General features: G+C 41.0%; 1 protein-coding gene across 1 annotated transcript in view; it reads right to left on the bottom strand.

The window, feature by feature from the left end:
* LOC139391599 (regulating synaptic membrane exocytosis 2b) overlaps positions 1-25184 on the bottom strand; it is a 316232-nt gene that overhangs the window by 48945 nt on the left and 242103 nt on the right. The window contains exons 15-18 of the mRNA XM_071138971.1: positions 14138-14170; positions 7945-8472; positions 6934-6996; positions 4999-5072 (exon numbers count right to left, since the gene is read on the bottom strand). Of these exons, the coding sequence (XP_070995072.1) occupies positions 4999-5072; positions 6934-6996; positions 7945-8472; positions 14138-14170 (698 nt within the window). The remainder of the gene's footprint in view (positions 1-4998; positions 5073-6933; positions 6997-7944; positions 8473-14137; positions 14171-25184) is intronic.

Raw genomic sequence — 25184 nt, 5'->3', positions numbered from 1 at the left:
ACTGTATGTAAACTTCTGACCCACTGGGAATGTGATGAAAGAAGTAAAAGCTGAAATAAATCATTCCCTCTACTATTATTCTGACATTTCACATTCTTAAAATAAAGTAGTGATCCTAACTGACCTTGGCCAGGGCATTTTCACTAGGATTAAATGTCAGGAATTGTGAAAAACTGAGTTTAAATGTATTTGGCTAAGGTGTTTGTAAACTTCTGACTTCAACTGTGTATGTTGGAGCATTCTGCGGAGACTTCCATTCAGCCACAAGAGCATTATTGAAGTTGTGCACCTATGATATGCGATTAGACCTGGCTCGCAGTCAACGTTCCAATTCATCCCAAAGTTGTTCGATGGGGTTGAGGTCAAGGCTTTGGGCAGGCCAGTCAAGTTCTTCCACACCGATCTTGACAAACTATTTCTGTATGGACCTCGCATTGTGCATGGGGTCATTGTCATGCTGAAACAGGAAGGAGCTTCCCCCAAACTGTTGCCACAAAGTTTAAAGCACAGAATCGTCTAAAATATCTGAGGAGCCCGAACCATGAATAGCAGCCCCATATTATTATTCTTCCTCCACCAAACTTTACAGTCAGAACTATGCATTCAGGCAGGTAGCGTTCTCCTGGCATTCGACAAACACAGATTCTTCCATCAAACTGCCAGATGGTAAAGCGTGATCACTCCAGTGAACGTGTTTCCACTACTCCAGATCCTATAGTGGTGAGCTTTACACCACTCTGGCCGACGCTTGGCATTGCACATGGTGATCTTAGGCTTGTGTGCGGCTTCTTGGCAAGCTCCCGACGAACAGTTCTTGTGCTGACATTGCTTCCAAAGGCAGTTTGGAACTATGTAGTGAGTGTTGCAACTGAGGACAAACGATTTTGACTTGCTACGCACTTCAGCACTCTGTGGTTCTGTGTGCTTGTGTGGCCTACCACTTTGCGGCTGAGTCGTTGATGCTCCTAGACCTTACCACTTCACAATAACAGCACTTACAGTTGACCGGGGCAGCTCTAGCAGGGAAGAAATTTGACGAACTGACTTGTAGGAAAGGTGGCATCCTATGACGGTGCCAGGTTGAAATTCACTGAGCTCTTCAGCAAGGCCATTCTACTGTCAATGTTTGTCTATGGAGATTGCATGGCTGTGTGCAAGATTTTATACATCTGTCAGCAACAGGTGTGGCTGAAATAGCAGAATCCACTAATTTGAAGGGGTGTCCACATACTTTTGTGTATATATATATATATATATATATATATATATAGTGTAAGTTAGAAGCGTTAGCGTATGCAAATTAACTCATCATTCTTTTCCTAAATTATTGGTTTAATCCTGTAGTGAATATACCCAATGTTTTTACGTTTTTTATAGGGACAAGAAACTATCCTACATTGGCTATAAAAACCCAATGCAATGAGTCATTTTATTATTAATTTTAAGTCGGTACAAAACTAGGCAGCATTAAAGCATTATTTTGCGATAACAGACTACCCTACCTCATCTACAGACTACTCTAGTCAAAGCAAGACCAGCCACAGGGTAGAAGTTTAGAGAAAAGAAAACTACCAGTATAACAGCCGCTAATTAGAACTGTATTATAATAATAATAATAACCACACTGGGACACAGAACTCTCCTCTGGCTGACACCAATGTTGCTTAACCCAGAACTGGTTTAAGTTCTGGGTCCATACGTTTTAAGAGAAGAGATGGAAAGAGGATCAGAACCGAAACGAAGCACTCTCTCTCTTGGCAAGTCTATGGGCCAAATTACCGCCCACACCCCCCTTCCGAAATTGGAACGACGCAAACACTTGCTAAATTGTGATTTGTCCAAAGCACCTGAACTCATGCTGCTCCTTATCTCACACATCCTGTTGTATGATCACAGATCGAACCCTAACCCTAAACACCAGAACTAATGCTGCTCATTATCTCACACATCCTGTTGTATGATCACATATCGAACCCTAACCCTAAACACCAGAACTAATGCTGCTCACTATCTTACACATCCTGTTGTATGATCACAGATCGAACCCTAACCCTAAACACCAGAACTAATGCTGCTCATTATCTTACACATCCTGTTGTACCATGACAGATTTACAGTAGCATTTATATTGACAGTGTGTCCACAATATACTAGACTGACAGATTTACAGTAGCATTTATACTGAGTGTGTCCACAAGATACTAGGCTGACATAAACGTTAGATGCCTGTTCACTTGTGTCATAATAGATGAACGGTTCTTGTATATGAACAGTTATTGTGTATGAACAGTTCTTGTGTATGCATGGTTCTTTGTATATGAACGGTTCTTGTATATGAACAGTTCTTGTGTATGAACAGTTCTTGTGTATGCATGGTTCTTTGTATATGAACGGTTCTTGTATATGAACGGTTCTTGTATATGAACAGTTATTGTGTATGAACAGTTCTTGTGTATGCATGGTTCTTGTATATGAATGGTTCTTGTATATGAACAGTTATTGTGTATGAACAGTTCTTGTGTATGCATGGTTCTTGTATATGAATGGTTCTTGTATATGAACAGTTATTGTGTATGAACAGTTCTTGTGTATGCATGGTTCTTTGTATATGAACGGTTCTTGTATATGCATGGTTCTTGTACGGTTCTTGAATTAATGATTCTTTGTGTTGTCCACTTCACCCAATTTGTATGTAGAAGAGAAAACCTTGGAACAGTTCTACCACTAACTGTATGGTTTGATTCAAGACAGTTGTACCACTAACTGTATGGTTGATTCAGTACAGATCTACCACTAACTGTATGGTTTGATTCAGGACAGATCTGCCAGTAACTGCATGGTTAGATTCAGGACAGATCTACCAGTAACTGTATGGTTTGATTCAGGACAGTACCAGTCCTACATGCTGTACCACAACAACCAGAGGGCCCACAACATGGGGTTAGAGTGCCAGAGCATGGGGATAGAGTGCCAGAGCATGGGGTCCATGAGGCTAGAGGAGCATGGGGTTAGAGGGCCAGATCATGGGGGTCATAGGGTTAGAGGAGCATGGGGTTAGAGGGCCAGAGCATGGGGTTAGAGGGCCAGATCATGGGGTCCATGAGGCTAGAGGAGCATGGAGCATGGGGTTAGAGGGCCAGATCATGGGGTCCATGAGGCTAGAGGAGCATGGGGTTAGAGTGCCAGAGCATAGGGTTAGAGTGCCAGAGCATGGGGTTAGAAGGCTAGATCATGGGGTCCATGAGGCTAGAGGAGCATGGGGTTAGAGTGCCAGAGCATAGGGTTAGAGTGCCAGAGCATGGGGTCAATGAGGCTAGAGGAGCATGGGGTTAGAGTGCTGAAGCATGTGGTTAGAGTGCCAGAGCATGGGGTCCATGGGGTTAGAGGGCAAAATAATGGGGTCCATGGTGTTAGAGAGCCACAGAATGGGGTCCATGGGGTTAGAAGGCCAGAGAATGGGGTCCATGGGGTTAGAGGGCCAGAGCATGGGATCCATGGAGTTGGAGGGCCAGAGCATGGGATCCATGGGGTTTGAGGGCCAAAGAATGGGGTCCATGGGGTTAGAGGGCCAGAGAATGGGGTCCATAGGGTTAGAGGGCCAGAGAATGGGATCCATGGAGTTAGAGGGCCAGAGCATGGGATCCATGGAGTTGGAGGGCCAGAGCATGGGATCCATGGGGTTAGAGGGCCAGAGCATGGGATCCATGGGGTTAGAGGGCCAGAGCATGGGATCTATGGGGTTAGAGGGCCAGAGCATGGGGTCCATGGGGTTAGAGGGCCAGAGCATGGGTTCCATGGGGTTAGAGGGCCAGAGCATGGTATCCATGGGGTTAGAGGGCCAGAGAATGAGGCCCATGGGGTTAGGGATAGGGGCCAAAGTGTTGGAGGGCCAGAGCATGGGGCCCATGGGGTTAGGGATAGGGACCAAAGTGTTGGAGGGCCAGAGCATGGGGCCCATAGGGTTAGGGGCCCATGGTGTCATAGGGCCAGAGCATGGGGCCCATGGGGTTAGGGGCCCATGGTGTCAGAGGGCCAGAGCATGGGGTTAGAGGGCCAGATCATGGGGTCCATGAGGCTAGAGGAGCATGGGGTTAGAGTGCCAGAGCATGGGGTCAATGAGGCTAGAGGAGCATGGGGTCAATGAGGCTAGAGGAGCATGGGGTTAGAGTGCTGAAGCATGTGGTTAGAGTGCCAGAGCATGGGGTCCATGGGGTTAGAGGGCCAGAGCATGGGATCCATGGGGTTAGAGGGCCAGAGAATGGTATCCATGGGGTTAGAGGGCCAGAGCATGGGGTCCATGGGGTTAGAGGGCCAGAGAATGAGGCCCATATGGTTAGGGATAGGGGCCAAAGTGTTGGAGGGCCAGAGCATGGGGCCCATGGGGTTAGGGATAGGGCCCATGGTGTCAGAGGGCCAGAGCATGGGGCCCATGGGGTTAGGGGCCCATGGTGTCAGAGGGCCGGAGCATGGGGCCCATGGGAATAGGTTTCCTCCCAAGCCAGGGCCCTAATGTTTGGATGAGACACAGGCCTACATTTGTGGGGCCAGACCTGGTTCCTACAGGTGGAGAGTGAGGTACTAAGTTGGGCTACCTGGTTCCTAAAGTGGTGAGAGGGAGGTACTAAGTTGGGCAACCTGGTACCGTACCGTTAGGGTAATGGAGGATACCTGGTACCGAACCATTGGGTTAGGGTTAGGGAGGCTACATGATACCCTGCCATTGGTTTAAGGATATAGAGGCTACCTGGTACTGTACCATTGGGTTAGGGAGGCTACCTGGTACCGTACCATTGGGTTAGGATTAGGGAGACTACCTGGTACCGTACCATTGGGTTAGGGAGGCTACCTGGTACCGTACCATTGGGTTAGGGAGGCTACCTGGTACCGTACCATTGGGTTAGGGTTAGGGAGGCTACCTGGTACCCTAGCATTGGGTTAGGGTTAGGGAGGCTACCTGGTACCGTAGCATTGGGTTAGGGAGGCTACCTGGTACCGTACCATTCGGTTAGGGTTAGGGAGGCTACCTGGTACCATACCATTAGCCTTCCTCTGCTGGTCCTCCCACGTCACCTCTATTACAAACCACAGGAAGAGACGGCCAGTCATGTCACAGACCATGTTGACACATGCATGCATGTACACACACACACCAGTACATCTGCATAGCTCCTACATCCCTCTAGTCTTATTAGGTTACCTTCCTCTACCCCTCTAATGTAGGACTTTCTATGATTCAATAGCTGGGTTGAAACAGTCCATTAAAAATCAGAAAAGTGTGTAATTATATTGGAGCTTTTGAACTGGAATGAGCTCACAACACACATATCCTCTGTCTGTAGCAATCTTCTCAAACAATAGGACTTTGGCTCTACCTGCAGGCCTGATGGTGCTACTGCTGACTTGTATTTTAGGAAGGTACACTATATAAACAAAAGTATGTGGACACTCCTCCAAATGAGTGGATATGGCTATTTCAGCCACACCTGTTGCCGACAGGTGTATAAAATCGAACACACAGCCATGCTATCTCCTTCGAACAACATTGTCAGTAGAATGGCTTTACTGTAAAGGGGCAGCAGGTAGCCTAGTGGTTAGAGCGCTGGCCCAGTAACTGAAAGGTTGCTGGATCGTATCCTGAGCTAAAAAGTATGTTATTCTGCACCTGAACAAGGCAGTTAACTCATTGTTCCCTGGTAGGCTGTCGTTGTAAATACGAATTTGTTCTTAACTGACTTGCCTAGTTAAATAAAGGTTTTTAAAAAAGCTCAGTGACCTGGCACTGTCATAGGATGCCGCTAGAGCTGCCCCGGGCAACTGTAAATGCTGTTGTTGTGAAATGTCTAAGAGCCACAACAGCACAGCCGCAAAGCGGTAGGCCACACAAGCTCACAGGACTGTTGAGTGCTGAAGCGCGTAGTGCGTAAAAATCATCTGTCCTCAGTTGCAATACTCACTACTGAATTCTAAACTGCCTCTGGAAGCAATGTCGGGGAGTTTCATGAAATGGGTTTCCATGGCCTGAGGAGCCACAGGCACACAAGCCTAAGATTGCCAAGTGTTGACTGGAGTGGTGTAAAGCTCGCTGTCATTGTACTCAGGAGCAGTGGAAATGCTTTCTCTGGAGTGATGAATCACGCTTCACAATCTGGCAGTCTGACGGTCGAATCTGGGTTTGGCGGATGCCAGGAGAACGCTACCTGCCCCAATGCATAGAGCCAACTGTGAAGTTTGGTGGTGGAGGAATAATGGTCTGGGGCTGTTTTTCATGGTTCGGGCTAGGCCTGTTAGTTCCAGTGAAGGGAAATCTTAACGCTACATCATCAATTACATTCTAGACGATTATGTGCTTCCAACTTTGTGTCAACAGTTTTGGGAAGGCCCATTCCTGTTTCAGCATGACCGTGCTGGAAAAGCGAGGTCCATACAGAAATGGTTTGTCGAAATCGGTGTGGAAGAACTTGACTGGCCTGCACAGAGCCCTGACCTCAACCCCATTAAACACCTTTGGGATGAAGTGGAAGCCAACTGGGAGCCAGGCCTAATCTCCCAACATCAGTGCCAGACAGACTAATGCTCTTGTGGCTGAATGGAAGCAAGTCACTGCAGCAACGTTCCAACATCTCGTGGAAAGCCTTCCCAGAAGAGTGGAGGCTGTTATAGCAGCAAAGGGGGGACCAACTCCATATTAATGCCCATGATTTTGGAATGAGAGGTTCGATGCGCAGATGTCCACATACTTTTGGTCATGTAGTGTAAAATATACAAGCTAACAATGTGTCCACGGTCCGATCTTTACGGTATTTATCAGCAAGCAAATCACTTAAAACACTACCTAAAGCTTTATGCATCATTTCTAAAGCATCAACCTTCAAACAGAAAACCACACAGCATCACACAAAGCTGCATACCGTCACACACACTCCCCACACTTGCCTTTTCTCGTACCCCCAGGTGTGTTCCTCCCATTACTGACTGTAGACTGGCTTCTCTCAGTGTCTTCCAGGTTGTGGGAAAGACACCGTCACATTACCGAGGAGGATGAGAGAAGACAACACAGACAGTCACATTACCGAGGAGGATGAGACAGGACAACACAGACAGTCACATTACCGAGGAGGATGAGAGAAGACAACACAGAGAGTCACATTACCGAGGAGGATGAGACAGGACAACACAGACAGTCACATTACCGAGGAGGATGATAGAAGACAACACAGACAGTCACATTACCGAGGAGGATCAGACAGAACAACACAGACAGTCACATTACCGAGGAGGATGAGAGAAGACAACACAGAGAGTCACATTCCCGAGGAGGATGAGAGAAGACAACACAGATAGTCACATTACCGAGGAGGATGAGACAGGACAACACAGACAGTCACATTACCGAGGAGGATGAGAGAAGACAACACAGAGAGTCACATTCCCGAGGAGGATGAGAGAAGACAACACAGACAGTCACATTACCGAGGAGGATGAGACAGGACAACACAGACAGTCACATTACCGAGGAGGATGAGACAGGACAACACAGACAGTCACATTACCGAGGAGGATGAGACAGAACAACACAGACAGTCACATTACCGAGGAGGATGAGAGAAGACAACACAGAGAGTCACATTCCCGAGGAGGATGAGAGAAGACAACACAGACAGTCACATTACCGAGGAGGATGATAGAAGACAACACAGACAGTCACATTACCGAGGAGGATGAGACAGGACAACACAGACAGTCACATTACCGAGGAGGATGATAGAAGACAACACAGACAGTCACATTACCGAGGAGGATGAGACAGGACAACAGACAGTCTAAATAATACATCAGAACACATCGAGGAAACAGACATTTTTATCATGAGTTAAGAATAGTTGTAGGGAGGTTCTGTGAGGTACAGCATAGCTACAGACAACAGATTAAATGAGTGAGACACACCTGGCTCAGGAGTCTGTGGTGGCGGCACAGGGTTTGAGGCTGGAGTTGTGGCTGGGGTTGGCTCTGGGGCTGGAGAAGAGGTGACAACAGGGGCAGGGGCTGGGGCTGGAGTAGAGGTTACAATTGGGGCAGGGGCTGGAGGAGAGGTTACAACTGAGGCAGGTGTTGGGGCAGGGGCTGGAGGAGAAGGTACTGCTGGGGCAGGGGCTGGAGGAGAAGGTACTGCTGGGGCAGGGGCTGGAGGAGAGGTTACAACTGGGGCAGGTGTTGGGGCAGGGGCTGGAGGAGAGGTTACAACAGGGGCTGGGGAAGGGGCTGGGGACTGGACAGGGGGAGGAGCTTGATACTGAGCACAGGGTGGGCCTTGGTAATATACAGGGGGCTGGTTTTGGTACTGTACAGGGGCAGATAGTTGGCGTATGAGAGGTTGTGGAGGATGTTGCTGGACAGGAATTGATGGCTGGTGTTGGAGAGGGGAGGGGACTCGGTAGTGGATGGGGTGAGGTGTTTGATACGCCATTGGTCCTCCTGTTGGGGGCATGGCCAAGGATGTCAGATGGTATGAAAAGAAAAGAGAAGGACCATAAAGCACCACAATGAGCAGAAAGAAAGATGGCACAATGAAAAGAAAGATAGCTCAATGCAAAGAAAGATGGCTCAATGACAAGAAAGATGGCTCAATGAAAAGAAAGATGGCTCAATGAAAAGAAAGATGGCTCAATGCAAAGAAAGATGGCTCAATGAAAAGAAAGATGGCTCAATGAAAAGAGACATATCTTCTATATCTTCTATCTTCTATCTTCTATTACTACTGGTATCTGCTGCTCTTACAGCTGCTATCTACTATCTGCTGCTATCTACTATTTGGTATTACTGCTACTAACTAGTTTCTGATGCTATTACTGCTGCTGACTACTATCCGCTGCTATCTAATACCTGATGCTGTATACCATCTGCTTCTAATACTATCTGATGATATCTACTATATCCACTATCTGCTGCTTTCTACTCAGCTGCTATCCGCTATCTGCTGCTATTACTGGTGCTATCTACTATCTGCTGCTATCTATTACAGTGCCTTGCGAAAGTATTCGGCCCCCTTGAACTTTGCGACCTTTTGCCACATTTCAGGCTTCAAACATAAAGATATAAAACTGTATTTTTTTGTGAAGAATCAACAACAAGTGGGACACAATCATGAAGTGGAACGACATTTATTGGATATTTCAAACTTTTTTAACTAATCAAAAATTGAAAAATTGGGCGTGCAAAATTATTCAGCCCCCTTAAGTTAATACTTTGTAGCGCCACCTTTTGCTGCGATTACAGCTGTAAGTCGCTCGGGGTATGTCTCTATCAGTTTTGCACATCGAGAGACTGACATTTTTTCCCATTCCTTCTTGCAAAACAGCTCGAGCTCAGTGAGGTTGGATGGAGAGCATTTGTGAACAGCAGTTTTCAGTTCTTTCCACAGATTCTCGATTGGATTCAGGTCTGGACTTTGACTTGGCCATTCTAACACCTGGATATGTTTATTTTTGAACCATTCCATTGTAGATTTTGCTTTATGTTTTGGATCATTGTCTTGTTGGAAGACAAATCTCCGTCCCAGTCTCAGGTCTTTTGCAGACTCCATCAGGTTTTCTTCCAGAATGGTCCTGTATTTGGCTCCATCCATCTTCCCATCAATTTTAACCATCTTCCCTGTCCCTGCTGAAGAAAAGCAGGCCCAAACCATGATGCTGCCACCACCATGTTTGACAGTGGGGATGGTGTGTTCAGCTGTGTTGCTTTTACGCCAAACATAACGTTTTGCATTGTTGCCAAAAATTTCAATTTTGGTTTCATCTGACCAGAGCACCTTCTTCCACATGTTTGGTGTGTCTCCCAGGTGGCTTGTGGCAAACTTTAAACGACACTTTTTATGGATATCTTTAAGAAATGGCTTTCTTCTTGCCACTCTTCCATAAAGGCCAGATTTGTGCAATATACGACTGATTGTTGTCCTATGGACAGAGTCTCCCACCTCAGCTGTAGATCTCTGCAGTTCATCCAGAGTGATCATGGGCCTCTTGGCTGCATCTCTGATCAGTCTTCTCCTTGTATGAGCTGAAAGTTTAGAGGGACGGCCAGGTCTTGGTAGATTTGCAGTGGTCTGATACTCCTTCCATTTCAATATTATCGCTTGCACAGTGCTCCTTGGGATGTTTAAAGCTTGGGAAATCTTTTTGTATCCAAATCCGGCTTTAAACTTCTTCACAACAGTATCTCGGACCTGCCTGGTGTGTTCCTTGTTCTTCATGATGCTCTCTGCGCTTTTAACGGACCTCTGAGACTATCACAGTGCAGGTGCATTTATACGGAGACTTGATTACACACAGGTGGATTGTATTTATCATCATTAGTCATTTAGGTCAACATTGGATCATTCAGAGATCCTCACTGAACTTCTGGAGAGAGTTTGCTGCACTGAAAGTAAAGGGGCTGAATAATTTTGCACGCCCAATTTTTCAGTTTTTGATTTGTTAAAAAAGTTTGAAATATCCAATAAATGTCGTTCCACTTCATGATTGTGTCCCACTTGTTGTTGATTCTTCACAAAAAAATACAGTTTTATATCTTTATGTTTGAAGCCTGAAATGTGGCAAAAGGTCGCAAAGTTCAAGGGGGCCGAATACTTTCGCAAGGCACTGTATATGCTGATATCTACTATGTGCTGCAATCTACTGTTAATAACTACTATATGCTGCTATCTTCTAACTGCTTCTATTACTGCTGCTATCTACTATCTGCTGCTATCTATTATATGCTGATATCTACTATGTGCTTCTATCTACTATATGCTGATATCTACTATATGCTGATATCTACTATATGCTGATATCTATTATATGCTGATATCTATTATATGCTGCTATCTTCTAACTGCTTCTATTGCTGCTGCTGTCTACTATCTACTGTTAATAACTACTATATGCTTCTATCTTCTAACTGCTTCTATTGCTGCTGATGTCTACTATCTGCTGATATCTATTATATGCTGATATCTACTATGTGCTGCTATCTACTGTTAATAACTACTATATGCTGCTATCTTCTAACTGCTTATATTGCTGCTGCTGTCTACTATCTGCTGATATCTATTATATGCTGATATCTACTATGTGCTGCTATCTACTGTTAATAACTACTATATGCTGCTATCTTCTAACTGCTTCTATTGCTGCTGATGTCTACTATCTGCTGATATATATTATATGCTGATATCTACTATGTGCTGCTATCTACTGTTAATAACTACTATATGCTGCTGTCTTCTAACTGCTTCTATTGCTGCTGATGTCCACTATCTGCTGCTGTCTACTATCTGCTGTTATTACTGCTGCTATCTACTTTGTGCTGCTTTTATTGCTACTATCTATTATATGCTGTTATCTACTATATACTGTTAACTACTATATGCCGCTATCTACTATCTGCTGCCATCTATTATATGCTGTTATGCTGTTATCTACTATATACTGTTAACTACTATATGCTGATATCTGCCATCTGCTACCTATCTACTGCTGCTGCTATCTACTATCTGCTGTTATCACTGCTGTTATCTACTATCCGCTGCTATACACTATCTGGGGGGGCAGGTAGCCTAGTGGTTAGAGAGTTGGGCCAGTAACCAAAAGGTTGCTAGATAAAATCCCAGAGCTGACATGGTAAAAATATGTCGTTCTGCCAGCGCGAAAAGGTGCTAAAATAGTTGTAGGCTATTGCTTCTAACTTCAATATGCTCTTTAATAATAAGACCTACACCACTTTTAACAGCACATTACTCAACACTAGTGAGACTCATGTCGCCTACAGTATGTCGAAAAAATGACGTGACTCTCCGCCAACAATTACATGTAGAGGATTGGAGGATGTTTCCGTAATTCAGTGATATTTATTCCCATAGTAATTCGTTATGGATCAATAACTAAAAAAACATATAAAGAATATTTGTATCATTATTTTAAAGATGCAGAGTTAATGGGTCAAGTCTCGCACACCCATGTACCTGCAAGCTGTCATCAAGGCAAAGAGTGGCTACCTTGAAGAATCTCAAATCTCAAATATATTTTAGTTACACTTTTTGGTTACTCCATGATTCCATGTGTTTTTTCATAGTTTTGATGTCTTATTTTTCTACAATGTAGAAAATAGTAAAAATAATGAAAAACCCTGGAATGAGTTGGTGTGTCCAAATTATGGACTGGTACTGTATCTACTGTAACATAGCATATCTACTCTAACATAGCATATCTACCGTAACATAGCATATCTATTCTAACATAGCATATCTACTGTAACATAGCATATCTACCGTAACATAGCATATCTACTCTAACATAGCACATCTACTGTAACATAGCATATCTACTGTAACATAGCATATCTACTGTAACATAGCACATCTACAGTAACATAGCATATCTACTGTAACAAAGCATATCTACTGTAACATAGCATATCTACTGTAACATAGCATTTAAACTCCAAAATAGCATATCTACTTTAACATAGCATATCTACTCTAACATAGCATATCTACTGTAACATAGCACATCTACTGTAACATAGCACATCTACTGTAACATAGCATATCTACTGTAACATGGCATATCTACTGTAACATAGCATTTAAACTCCAAAATAGCATATCTACTTTAACATAGCATATCTACTTTAACTTAGCATATCTACTTTAACATAGCATATCTACTGTAACATAGCATATCTACTCTAACATAGCATATCTACTCTAACATAGCATATCTATAGTAACATAGCATATCTACTCTAACATAGCATATCTACTGTAACATAGCATATGTACTCTAACATAGCATATCTACTGTAACATAGCATATCTACTGTAACATAGCACATCTACTGTAAAATAGCACATCTACTGTAACATAGCATATCTACTTTAACATAGCACATCTACTGTAACATAGCACATCTACTGTAAAATAGCACATCTACTGTAACATAGCACATCTACTGTAACATAGCACATCTACTGTAACATAGCACATCTACTGTAAAATAGCACATCTACTGTAACATAGCACATCTACTGTAACATAGCATATCTACTGTAACATAGCATATATACTGTAACATAGCATTTAAACTCCAAAATAGCATATCTACTTTAACATAGCATATCTACTTTAACATAGCATATCTACTGTAACATAGCATATCTACTCTAACATAGCATATCTACTGTAACATAGCATTTAAACTCCAAAATAGCATATCTACTTTAACATAGCACATCTACTGTAAAATAGCAGATCTACTGTAACATAGCATATCTACTGTAACATAGCATATCTACTCTAACATAGCATATCTACTGTAACATAGCATATCTATTGTAGCATAGCACATCTACTGTAACATAGCATATCTACTGTAACATAGCATATCTACTGTAACATAGCATTTAAACTCCAAAATAGCATATCTACTTTAACATAGCATATCTACTGTAAATCACTGTGGTGCAGAGAATACAACAGAACTATGAGCTTGGACTAAACAGATCCAAATCAAATTGGACATAAAACTGACATTGACATAAAACACAATACCATATCAACAACACAACCCCATCTGCAAACATGGACAATATGTATCAGCTATGGGTTGGTTTCTGAGTGGCCGTTATGAGAAATTACAGCAGAGGTGTAACATCGGGATTGAATGGGCTCTGGACCAGGATCTGGCCCAAGGGCAGTACTTTGCCCACCCCTGCTGTAATGGCTATGAGGAACAAGACATGACAATGACTGTATAAAAACAGGGAGCTGAATAGCCATATAAGGAACAAGTCATTACAGTGACTGTGTAGAGACAGGGACCTGAGTGACCATATAAGGAACAAGATATTACAGTGGCTGTGTAGAGACAGGGACCTGAGTGCCAATATATACAGGGAACTTAACAGGAAGGGGAAAGCACAGGGCCCAACGGACACCAGCTAACAGTAATGACAGACTAGGAGACATGGACTTAGCCTTGTTAGGGACAGCTCTGTAGAACTAGGGGCAAGACTAGCAGGTACAGAACATGACAGACTAGGAGACATGGACTAGGCCTTGTTGGGACTGCTCTACTACTCTCCAGACTAGCAGGTACAGACCTTGGTAAGAATTATTCATCTCCTCTCCATCTTCTGGGCAATAAAAAAGGGAACCAAGCTGTGATGTTATGTCACAATATGCACAAATGTAAAATCATTGACATTTCTATTTTGTCAGACGGTCTAGTAATGACTACTACTACATGATGGTAACATGGTCTAGTTGTGACAACTACTACATGGTGGTAACATGGTCTAGTACTGAATTCTACTACATGGTGGTAACATGGTCTAGTTGTGACAACTACTACATGGTGGTAACATGGTCTAGTTGTGACAACTACTACATGGTAGTAACATGGTCTAGTACTGTATTCTACTACATGGTGGTAACATGGTCTAGTTGTGACAACTACTACATGGTGGTAACATGGTCTAGTACTGAAATCTACTACATGGTGGTAACATGGTCTAGTTGTGACAACTACTACATGGTAGTAACATGGCCTAGTAGTAACTACTACTACATGGTAGTAACATGGCCTAGTAGTACCTACTACTATGTGGTAGTAACATGGTCTAGTAGTAACTACTACTACATGGTAGTAACATGGCCTAGTAGTACCTACTACTATGTGGTAGTAACATGGTCTAGTAGTGACTACTACTGCATGGTAGTAACATGGCCTAGTAGTACCTACTACTATGTGGTAGTAACATGGTCTAGTAGTGACTACTACTGCATGGTAGTAACATGGCCTAGTAGTAACTACTACTGCATGGTAGTAACATGGCCTAGTAGTAACTACTACTACATGGTAGTAACATGGCCTAGTAGTAACTACTACTATGTGCTAGTAACATGGTCTAGTTGTGACGACTACTACATATAGGTAACATGGTCTAGTACTGTATTCTACTACGTGGTGGTAACATGGTCTAGTAGTAACTACTACTACATAGTAGTAACATGGCCTAGTAGTAACTACTACTACATAGTAGTAACATGGCCCAATAGTAACTACTACTACATAGTAGTAACATGGCCTAGTAGTAACTACTACTACACAGTAGTAACATGGCCTAGTACTGTATTCTACTACATGGTAGTAACATGGTCTAGTACTGTATTCTACTACATGGTAGTAACATGGTCTAGTAGTGACAACTACTACATGGTAGTAACATGGTCTAGTACTGTATTCTACTACATGGTGGTAACATGGTCTAGTTGTGACAACTACTACATAGTAGTAACATGGTCTAGTACTGTATTCTATTACATGGTAGTAACATGGTCTAGTACTGTATTCTACTACATAGTAGTAACATGGTCTAGTACTGTATTTTAATACATGGTGGTAACATGGTCTAGTACTGTATTCTACTACATGGTAGTAACATGGTCTAGTACTGTATTCTACTACATGGTAGTAACATGGTCTAGTACTGTATTCTACTACATGGTAGTAACATGGTCTAGTACTGTATTCTAATACATAGTAGTAACATGGTCTAGTACTGTATTCTACTACATGGTGGTAACATGGTCTAGTAGTAACTACTACTACATAGTGGTAACATGGCCTAGTAGTAACTACTACTACATAGTAGTAACATGGCCCAATAGTAACTACTACTACATAGTAGTAACATGGCCTAGTAGTAACTACTACTACATAGTAGTAACATGGCCTAGTACTGTATTCCACTACATGGTAGTAACATGGTCTAGTACTGTATTCTACTACATGGTAGTAACATGGTCTAGTACTGTATTCTACTACATAGTAGTAACATGGTATAGTACTGTATACTACTACATGGTGGTAACATGGTCTAGTTGTGACAACTACTACATGGTGGTAACATGGTCTAGTTGTGACAACTACTACATGGTGGTAACATGGTCTAGTACTGTATTCTACTACATAGTAGTAACATGGTCTAGTACTGTATACTACTACATGGTGGTAACATGGTCTAGTACTGTATTCTACTACATGGTAGTAACATGGGCTAGTACTGTATTCTACTACATGGTAGTAACATGGTCTAGTACTGTATTGTACTACATGGTAGTAACATGGTCTAGTAGTGACAACTACTACATGGTAGTAACATGGTCTAGTACTGTATTCTACTACATAGTAGTAACATGTTCTAGTACTGTATTCTACTTCATGGTAGTAACATGGTCTAGTACTGTATTCTACTACATGGTAGTAACATGGTCTAGTTGTGACAACTACTACATAATAGTAACATGTTCTAGTTGTGACAACTACTACGTGGTGGTAACATGGTCTAGTTGTGACAACTACTACATGGTGGTAACCTGGTCTAGTACTGTATTCTACTACATGGTGGTAACATGGTCTAGTTGTGACAACTACGACATGGTAGTAACATGGTCTAGTACTGTATTCTACTACATGGTAGTAACATGGTCTAGTACTGTATTCTACTACATGGTGGTAACATGGTCTAGTTGTGACAACTACTACATGGAAGTAACATGGTCTAGTAGTGACAACTACTACATGGTAGTAACATGGCCTAGTAGTAACTACTACTGCATGGTAGTAACATGGCCTGGTAGTAACTACTACTACATGGTAGAAACATGGCCTAGTAGTAACTACTACTATGTGGTATTAACATGGTCTAGTTGTGACGACTACTACATATAGGTAACATGGTCTAGTACTGTATTCGACTACGTGGTGGTAACATGGTCTAGTAGTAACTACTACTACATAGTAGTAACATGGCCTAGTAGTAACTACTAATACATAGTAGTAACATGGCCTAGTGGTAACTACTACTACATAGTAGTAACATGGCCTAGTAGTAACTACTACTACATAGTAGTAACATGGCCTAGTACTGTATTCTACTACATGGTAGTAACATGGTCTAGTACTGTATTCTACTACATGGTAGTAACATGGTCTAGTACTGTATTCTACTACATGGTAGTAACATGGTCTAGCACTGTATTATACTACATGGTAGTAACATGGTCTAGTACTGTATTCTACTACATAGTAGTAACCTGGTCTAGTACTGTATTCTACTACATAGTAGTAATATGGTCTAGTACTGTATTCTACTACATGGTAGTAACATGGTCTAGTACTGTATTCTACTACATAGTAGTAACATGGTCTAGTACTGTATTCTACTACATGGTGGTAACATGGTCTAGTACTGTATTCTACTACATGGTGGTAACATGGTCTAGTAGTGACAACTACTACATAGTAGTAACATGGTCTAGTACTGTATTCTACTACATGGTGGTAACATGGTCTAGTACTGTATTCTACTACATGGTAGTAACATGGTCTAGTACTGTATTCTACTACATAGTAGTAACATGGTCTAGTACTGTATTCTACTACATGGTGGTAACATGGTCTAGTACTGTATTCTACTACATGGTAGTAACATGGTCTAGTACTGTATTCTACTACACAGTAGTAACATGGTCTAGTACTGTATTCTACTACATGGTGGTAACATGGTCTAGTACTGTATTCTACTACATGGTAGTAACATGTTCTAGTACTGTATTCTACTAGATGGTAGTAACATGGTCTAGTACTGAATTCTACTACATGGTAGTAACATGGTCTAGGACTGTATTCTACTACATAGTAGTAACATGGTCTAGTACTGTATTCTACTACATGGTGGTAACATGGCCTAGCACTGAATTCTACTACATGGTAGTAACATGGTCTAGTACTGTATTCTACTATATGGTAGTAACATGGTCTAGTTGTGACAACTACTACATAGTAGTAAGTAGTAACATGGTCTAGTTGTGACAACTACTACATAGTACTAACATGGTCTAGTACTGTATTCTACTACATGGTGGTAACATGGTCTAGTACTGTATTCTACTACATGGTGGTAACATGGTCTAGTTGTGACAACTACTACATAGTAGTAAGTAGTAACATGGTCTAGTTGTGACAACTACTACATAGTAGTAACATGGTCTAGTACTGTATTCTACTACATGGTGGTAACATGGTCTAGTTGTGACATCTACTACATAGTAGTAACATGGTCTAGTACTGTATTCTACTACATAGTAGTAACATGGTCTAGTTGTGACAACTACTACATAGTAGTAACATGGTCTAGTACTGTATTCTACTACATGGTGGTAACATGGTCTAGTTGTGACATCTACTACATGGTAGTAACATGGTCTAGTACTGTATTCTACTACATAGTAGTGACATGGTCTAGTACTGTATTCTACTACACGGTAGTAACATGGTCTAGTACTGTATTCTACTACATGGTGGTAACATGGTCTAGTTGTGACAACTACTACATAGTAGTAACATGGTCTAGTTGTGACAACTACTACATAGCAGTAACATGGTCTAGTTGTGACAACTACTACATCGTAGTAACATGGTCTAGTTCTGACAACTACTACATGGTAGTAACATGGTCTAGTACTTTATTCTACTACATGGTAGTAACATGGTCTAGTACTGTATTCTACTACATGGTGGTAACATGGTCTAGTTGTGACAACTACTACATAGTAGTAACATGGTCTAGTTGTGACAACTACTACATAGCAGTAACATGGTCTAGTTGTGACAACTACTACATCGTAGTAACATGGTCTAGTTCTGACAACTACTACATAGTAGTAACATGGTCTAGTTGTGACAACTACTACATAGTAGTAACATGGTCTAGTACTGTATTCTACTACATGGTGGTAACATGGTCTAGTTGTGACAACTACTACATAGTAGTAACATGGCCTAGTACTGTATTCTACTACATGGTAGTAACATGGTCTAGTTCTGTATTCTACTACATGGTAGTAACATGGTCTAGTTGTGACAACTACTACATAGTAGTAACATGGTCTAGTTGTGACAACTACTACATGGTGGTAACATGGTCTAGTACTGTATTCTACTACATGGTAGTAACATGGTCTAGTACTGTATTCTACTACATGGTGGTAACATGGTCTAGTACTGTATTCTACTACATGGTAGTAACATGGCCTAGTACTGTATTCTACTACATGGTGGTAACATGGTCTAATACTGTATTCTACTACATGGTAGTAACATGGTCTAGTCGTGACAACTACTACATAGCAGTAACATGGTCTAGTTGTGACAACTGCTACATCGTAGTAACATGGTCTAGTTGTGACAACTACTACATAGTTGTACCATGGTCTAGTACTGTATTCTACTACATGGTAGTAACTTGGTCTAGTACTGTATTCTACTACATGGTGGTAACATGGTCTAGTACTGTATTCTACTACATAGTAGTAACATGGTCTAGTTGTGACAACTAATACATAGTAGTAACATGGTCTAGTACTGTATTCTACTACATGGTAGTAACATGGTCTAGTACTGTATTCTACTACATGGTGGTAACATGGTCTAGTTGTGACAACTACTACATAGTAGTAACATGGTCTAGTTGTGACAACTACTACATAGTAGTTACATGGCCTAGTACTGTATTCTACTACATGGTAGTAACATGGTCTGGTTCTGTATTCTACTACATGGTAGTAGCATGGTCTAGTTGTGACAACTACTACATAGTAGTAACATGGTCTAGTTGTGACAACTACTACATGGTGGTAACATGGTCTACTACTGTATTCTACTACATGGTAGTAACATGGTCTAGTACTGTATTCTACTACATGGTGGTAACATGGTCTAGTACTGTATTCTACTACATGGTAGTAACATGGCCTATTACTGTATTCTACTACATGGTAGTAACATGGTCTAGTTGTGACAACTACTACATAGTAGTAACATGGTCTAGTTGTGACAACTACTACGTAGTAGTAACATGGTCTAGTACTGTATTCTACTACATGGTAGTAACATGTTCTAGTACTGTATTCTACTACATGGTGGTAACATGGTCTAGTTGTGACAACTACTACATAGTAGTAACATGGTCTAGTTGTGACAACTACTACATAGTAGTAACATGGTCTAGTTGTAACAACTACTACATAGTAGTACCATGGTCTAGTACTGTATTCTACTACATGGTAGTAACATGGTCTATTACTGTATTCTACTACATGGTGGTAACATGGTCTAGTACTGTATTCTACTACATGGTGGTAACATGGTCTAGTACTATATTCTACTACATGGTAGTTACATGGTCTAGTACTGTATTCTACTACATGGTGGTAACATGGTCTAGTACTGTATTCTACTACATGGTGGTAACATGGTCTAGTACTGTATTCTACTACATGGTAGTAACATGGTCTAGTACTGTATTCTACTACATGGTGGTAACATGGTCTAGTTGTGACAACTACTACATGGTAGTAACATGGCCTAGTAGTAACTACTACTACATGGTAGTAACATGGCCTAGTAGTACCTACTACTATGTGGAAGTAACATGGTCTAGTAGTGACAACTACTACATGGTAATAACATGGCCTAGTAGTAACTACTACTGCATGGTAGTAACATGGCCTGGTAGTAACTACTACTACATGGTAGAAACATGGCCTAGTAGTAACTACTACTATGTGGTATTAACATGGTCTAGTTGTGACGACTACTACATATAGGTAACATGGTCTAGTACTGTATTCGACTACGTGGTGGTAACATGGTCTAGTAGTAACTTCTACTACATAGTAGTAACATGGCCTAGTAGTAACTACTAATACATAGTAGTAACATGGCCTAGTGGTAACTACTACTACATAGTAGTAACATGGCCTAGTAGTAACTACTACTACATAGTAGTAACATGGCCTAGTACTGTATTCTACTACATGGTAGTAACATGGTCTAGTACTGTATTCTACTACATGGTAGTAACATGGTCTAGTACTGTATTCTACTACATGGTAGTAACATGGTCTAGCACTGTATTATACTACATGGTAGTAACATGGTCTAGTAGTGACAACTATTACATGGTAGTAACATGGTCTAGTACTGTATTCTACTACATAGTAGTAACCTGGTCTAGTACTGTATTCTACAACATAGTAGTAATATGGTCTAGTACTGTATTCTACTACATGGTAGTAACATGGTCTAGTACTGTATTCTACTACATAGTAGTAACATGGTCTAGTACTGTATTCTACTACACAGTAGTAACATGGTCTAGTACTGTATTCTACTACATGGTGGTAACATGGTCTAGTACTGTATTCTACTACATGGTAGTAACATGTTCTAGTACTGTATTCTACTAGATGGTAGTAACATGGTCTAGTACTGAATTCTACTACATGGTAGTAACATGGTCTAGGACTGTATTCTACTACATAGTAGTAACATGGTCTAGTACTGTATTCTACTACATGGTGGTAACATGGCCTAGCACTGAATTCTACTACATGGTAGTAACATGGTCTAGTACTGTATTCTACTATATGGTAGTAACATGGTCTAGTTGTGACAACTACTACATAGTAGTAAGTAGTAACATGGTCTAGTTGTGACAACTACTACATAGTACTAACATGGTCTAGTACTGTATTCTACTACATGGTGGTAACATGGTCTAGTACTGTATTCTACTACATGGTGGTAACATGGTCTAGTTGTGACAACTACTACATAGTAGTAAGTAGTAACATGGTCTAGTTGTGACAACTACTACATAGTAGTAACATGGTCTAGTACTGTATTCTACTACATGGTGGTAACATGGTCTAGTTGTGACATCTACTACATAGCAGTAACATGGTCTAGTACTGTATTCTACTACATAGTAGTAACATGGTCTAGTTGTGACAACTACTACATAGTAGTAACATGGTCTAGTACTGTATTCTACTACATGGTGGTAACATGGTCTAGTTGTGACATCTACTACATGGTAGTAACATGGTCTAGTACTGTATTCTACTACATAGTAGTGACATGGTCTAGTACTGTATTCTACTACACGGTAGTAACATGGTCTAGTACTGTATTCTACTACATGGTGGTAACATGGTCTAGTTGTGACAACTACTACATAGTAGTAACATGGTCTAGTTGTGACAACTACTACATAGCAGTAACATGGTCTAGTTGTGACAACTACTACATCGTAGTAACATGGTCTAGTTCTGACAACTACTACATGGTAGTAACATGGTCTAGTACTGTATTCTACTACATGGTAGTAACATGGTCTAGTACTGTATTCTACTACATGGTGGTAACATGGTCTAGTTGTGACAACTACTACATAGTAGTAACATGGTCTAGTTGTGACAACTACTACATAGCAGTAACATGGTCTAGTTGTGACAACTACTACATCGTAGTAACATGGTCTAGTTCTGACAACTACTACATAGTAGTAACATGGTCTAGTTGTGACAACTACTACATAGTAGTAACATGGTCTAGTACTGTATTCTACTACATGGTGGTAACATGGTCTAGTTGTGACAACTACTACATAGTAGTAACATGGCCTAGTACTGTATTCTACTACATGGTAGTAACATGGTCTAGTTCTGTATTCTACTACATGGTAGTAACATGGTCTAGTTGTGACAACTACTACATAGTAGTAACATGGTCTAGTTGTGACAACTACTACATGGTGGTAACATGGTCTAGTACTGTATTCTACTACATGGTAGTAACATGGTCTAGTACTGTATTCTACTACATGGTGGTAACATGGTCTAGTACTGTATTCTACTACATGGTAGTAACATGGCCTAGTACTGTATTCTACTACATGGTGGTAACATGGTCTAATACTGTATTCTACTACATGGTAGTAACATGGTCTAGTCGTGACAACTACTACATAGCAGTAACATGGTCTAGTTGTGACAACTGCTACATCGTAGTAACATGGTCTAGTTGTGACAACTACTACATAGTTGTACCATGGTCTAGTACTGTATTCTACTACATGGTAGTAACTTGGTCTAGTACTGTATTCTACTACATGGTGGTAACATGGTCTAGTACTGTATTCTACTACATAGTAGTAACATGGTCTAGTTGTGACAACTAATACATAGTAGTAACATGGTCTAGTACTGTATTCTACTACATGGTAGTAACATGGTCTAGTACTGTATTCTACTACATGGTGGTAACATGGTCTAGTTGTGACAACTACTACATAGTAGTAACATGGTCTAGTTGTGACAACTACTACATAGTAGTTACATGGCCTAGTACTGTATTCTACTACATGGTAGTAACATGGTCTGGTTCTGTATTCTACTACATGGTAGTAGCATGGTCTAGTTGTGACAACTACTACATAGTAGTAACATGGTCTAGTTGTGACAACTACTACATGGTGGTAACATGGTCTACTACTGTATTCTACTACATGGTAGTAACATGGTCTAGTACTGTATTCTACTACATGGTGGTAACATGGTCTAGTACTGTATTCTACTACATGGTAGTAACATGGCCTATTACTGTATTCTACTACATGGTAGTAACATGGTCTAGTTGTGACAACTACTACATAGTAGTAACATGGTCTAGTTGTGACAACTACTACGTAGTAGTAACATGGTCTAGTACTGTATTCTACTACATGGTAGTAACATGTTCTAGTACTGTATTCTACTACATGGTGGTAACATGGTCTAGTTGTGACAACTACTACATAGTAGTAACATGGTCTAGTTGTGACAACTACTACATAGTAGTAACATGGTCTAGTTGTAACAACTACTACATAGTAGTACCATGGTCTAGTACTGTATTCTACTACATGGTAGTAACATGGTCTATTACTGTATTCTACTACATGGTGGTAACATGGTCTAGTACTGTATTCTACTACATGGTGGTAACATGATCTAGTTGTGACAACTACTACATAGTAGTAACATGGTCTAGTACTGTATTCTACTACATGGTAGTAACATGGTCTAGTACTGTATACTACTACATGGTGGTAACATGGTCTAGTACTGTATTCTACTACATGGTGGTAACATGGTCTAGTACTGTATTCTACTACATGGTGGTAACATGGTCTAGTACTATATTCTACTACATGGTAGTTACATGGTCTAGTACTGTATTCTACTACATGGTGGTAACATGGTCTAGTACTGTATTCTACTACATGGTGGTAACATGGTCTAGTACTGTATTCTACTACATGGTAGTAACATGGTCTAGTACTGTATTCTACTACATGGTGGTAACATGGTCTAGTTGTGACAACTACTACATGGTAGTAACATGGCCTAGTAGTAACTACTACTACATGGTAGTAACATGGCCTAGTAGTACCTACTACTATGTGGAAGTAACATGGTCTAGTAGTGACAACTACTACATGGTAATAACATGGCCTAGTAGTAACTACTACTGCATGGTAGTAACATGGCCTGGTAGTAACTACTACTACATGGTAGAAACATGGCCTAGTAGTAACTACTACTATGTGGTATTAACATGGTCTAGTTGTGACGACTACTACATATAGGTAACATGGTCTAGTACTGTATTCGACTACGTGGTGGTAACATGGTCTAGTAGTAACTTCTACTACATAGTAGTAACATGGCCTAGTAGTAACTACTAATACATAGTAGTAACATGGCCTAGTGGTAACTACTACTACATAGTAGTAACATGGCCTAGTAGTAACTACTACTACATAGTAGTAACATGGCCTAGTACTGTATTCTACTACATGGTAGTAACATGGTCTAGTACTGTATTCTACTACATGGTAGTAACATGGTCTAGTACTGTATTCTACTACATGGTAGTAACATGGTCTAGCACTGTATTATACTACATGGTAGTAACATGGTCTAGTAGTGACAACTATTACATGGTAGTAACATGGTCTAGTACTGTATTCTACTACATAGTAGTAACCTGGTCTAGTACTGTATTCTACAACATAGTAGTAATATGGTCTAGTACTGTATTCTACTACATGGTAGTAACATGGTCTAGTACTGTATTCTACTACATAGTAGTAACATGGTCTAGTACTGTATTCTACTACATGGTGGAAACATGGTCTAGTACTGTATTCTACTACATGGTGGTAACATGGTCTAGTATTGACAACTACTACATAG

Source organism: Oncorhynchus clarkii, chromosome 32 (genome assembly GCF_045791955.1).
Source record: "Oncorhynchus clarkii lewisi isolate Uvic-CL-2024 chromosome 32, UVic_Ocla_1.0, whole genome shotgun sequence".
NCBI classification, from domain to species: domain Eukaryota; kingdom Metazoa; phylum Chordata; class Actinopteri; order Salmoniformes; family Salmonidae; genus Oncorhynchus; species Oncorhynchus clarkii.
This window is presented reverse-complemented; position numbering and strand designations above follow the sequence as displayed.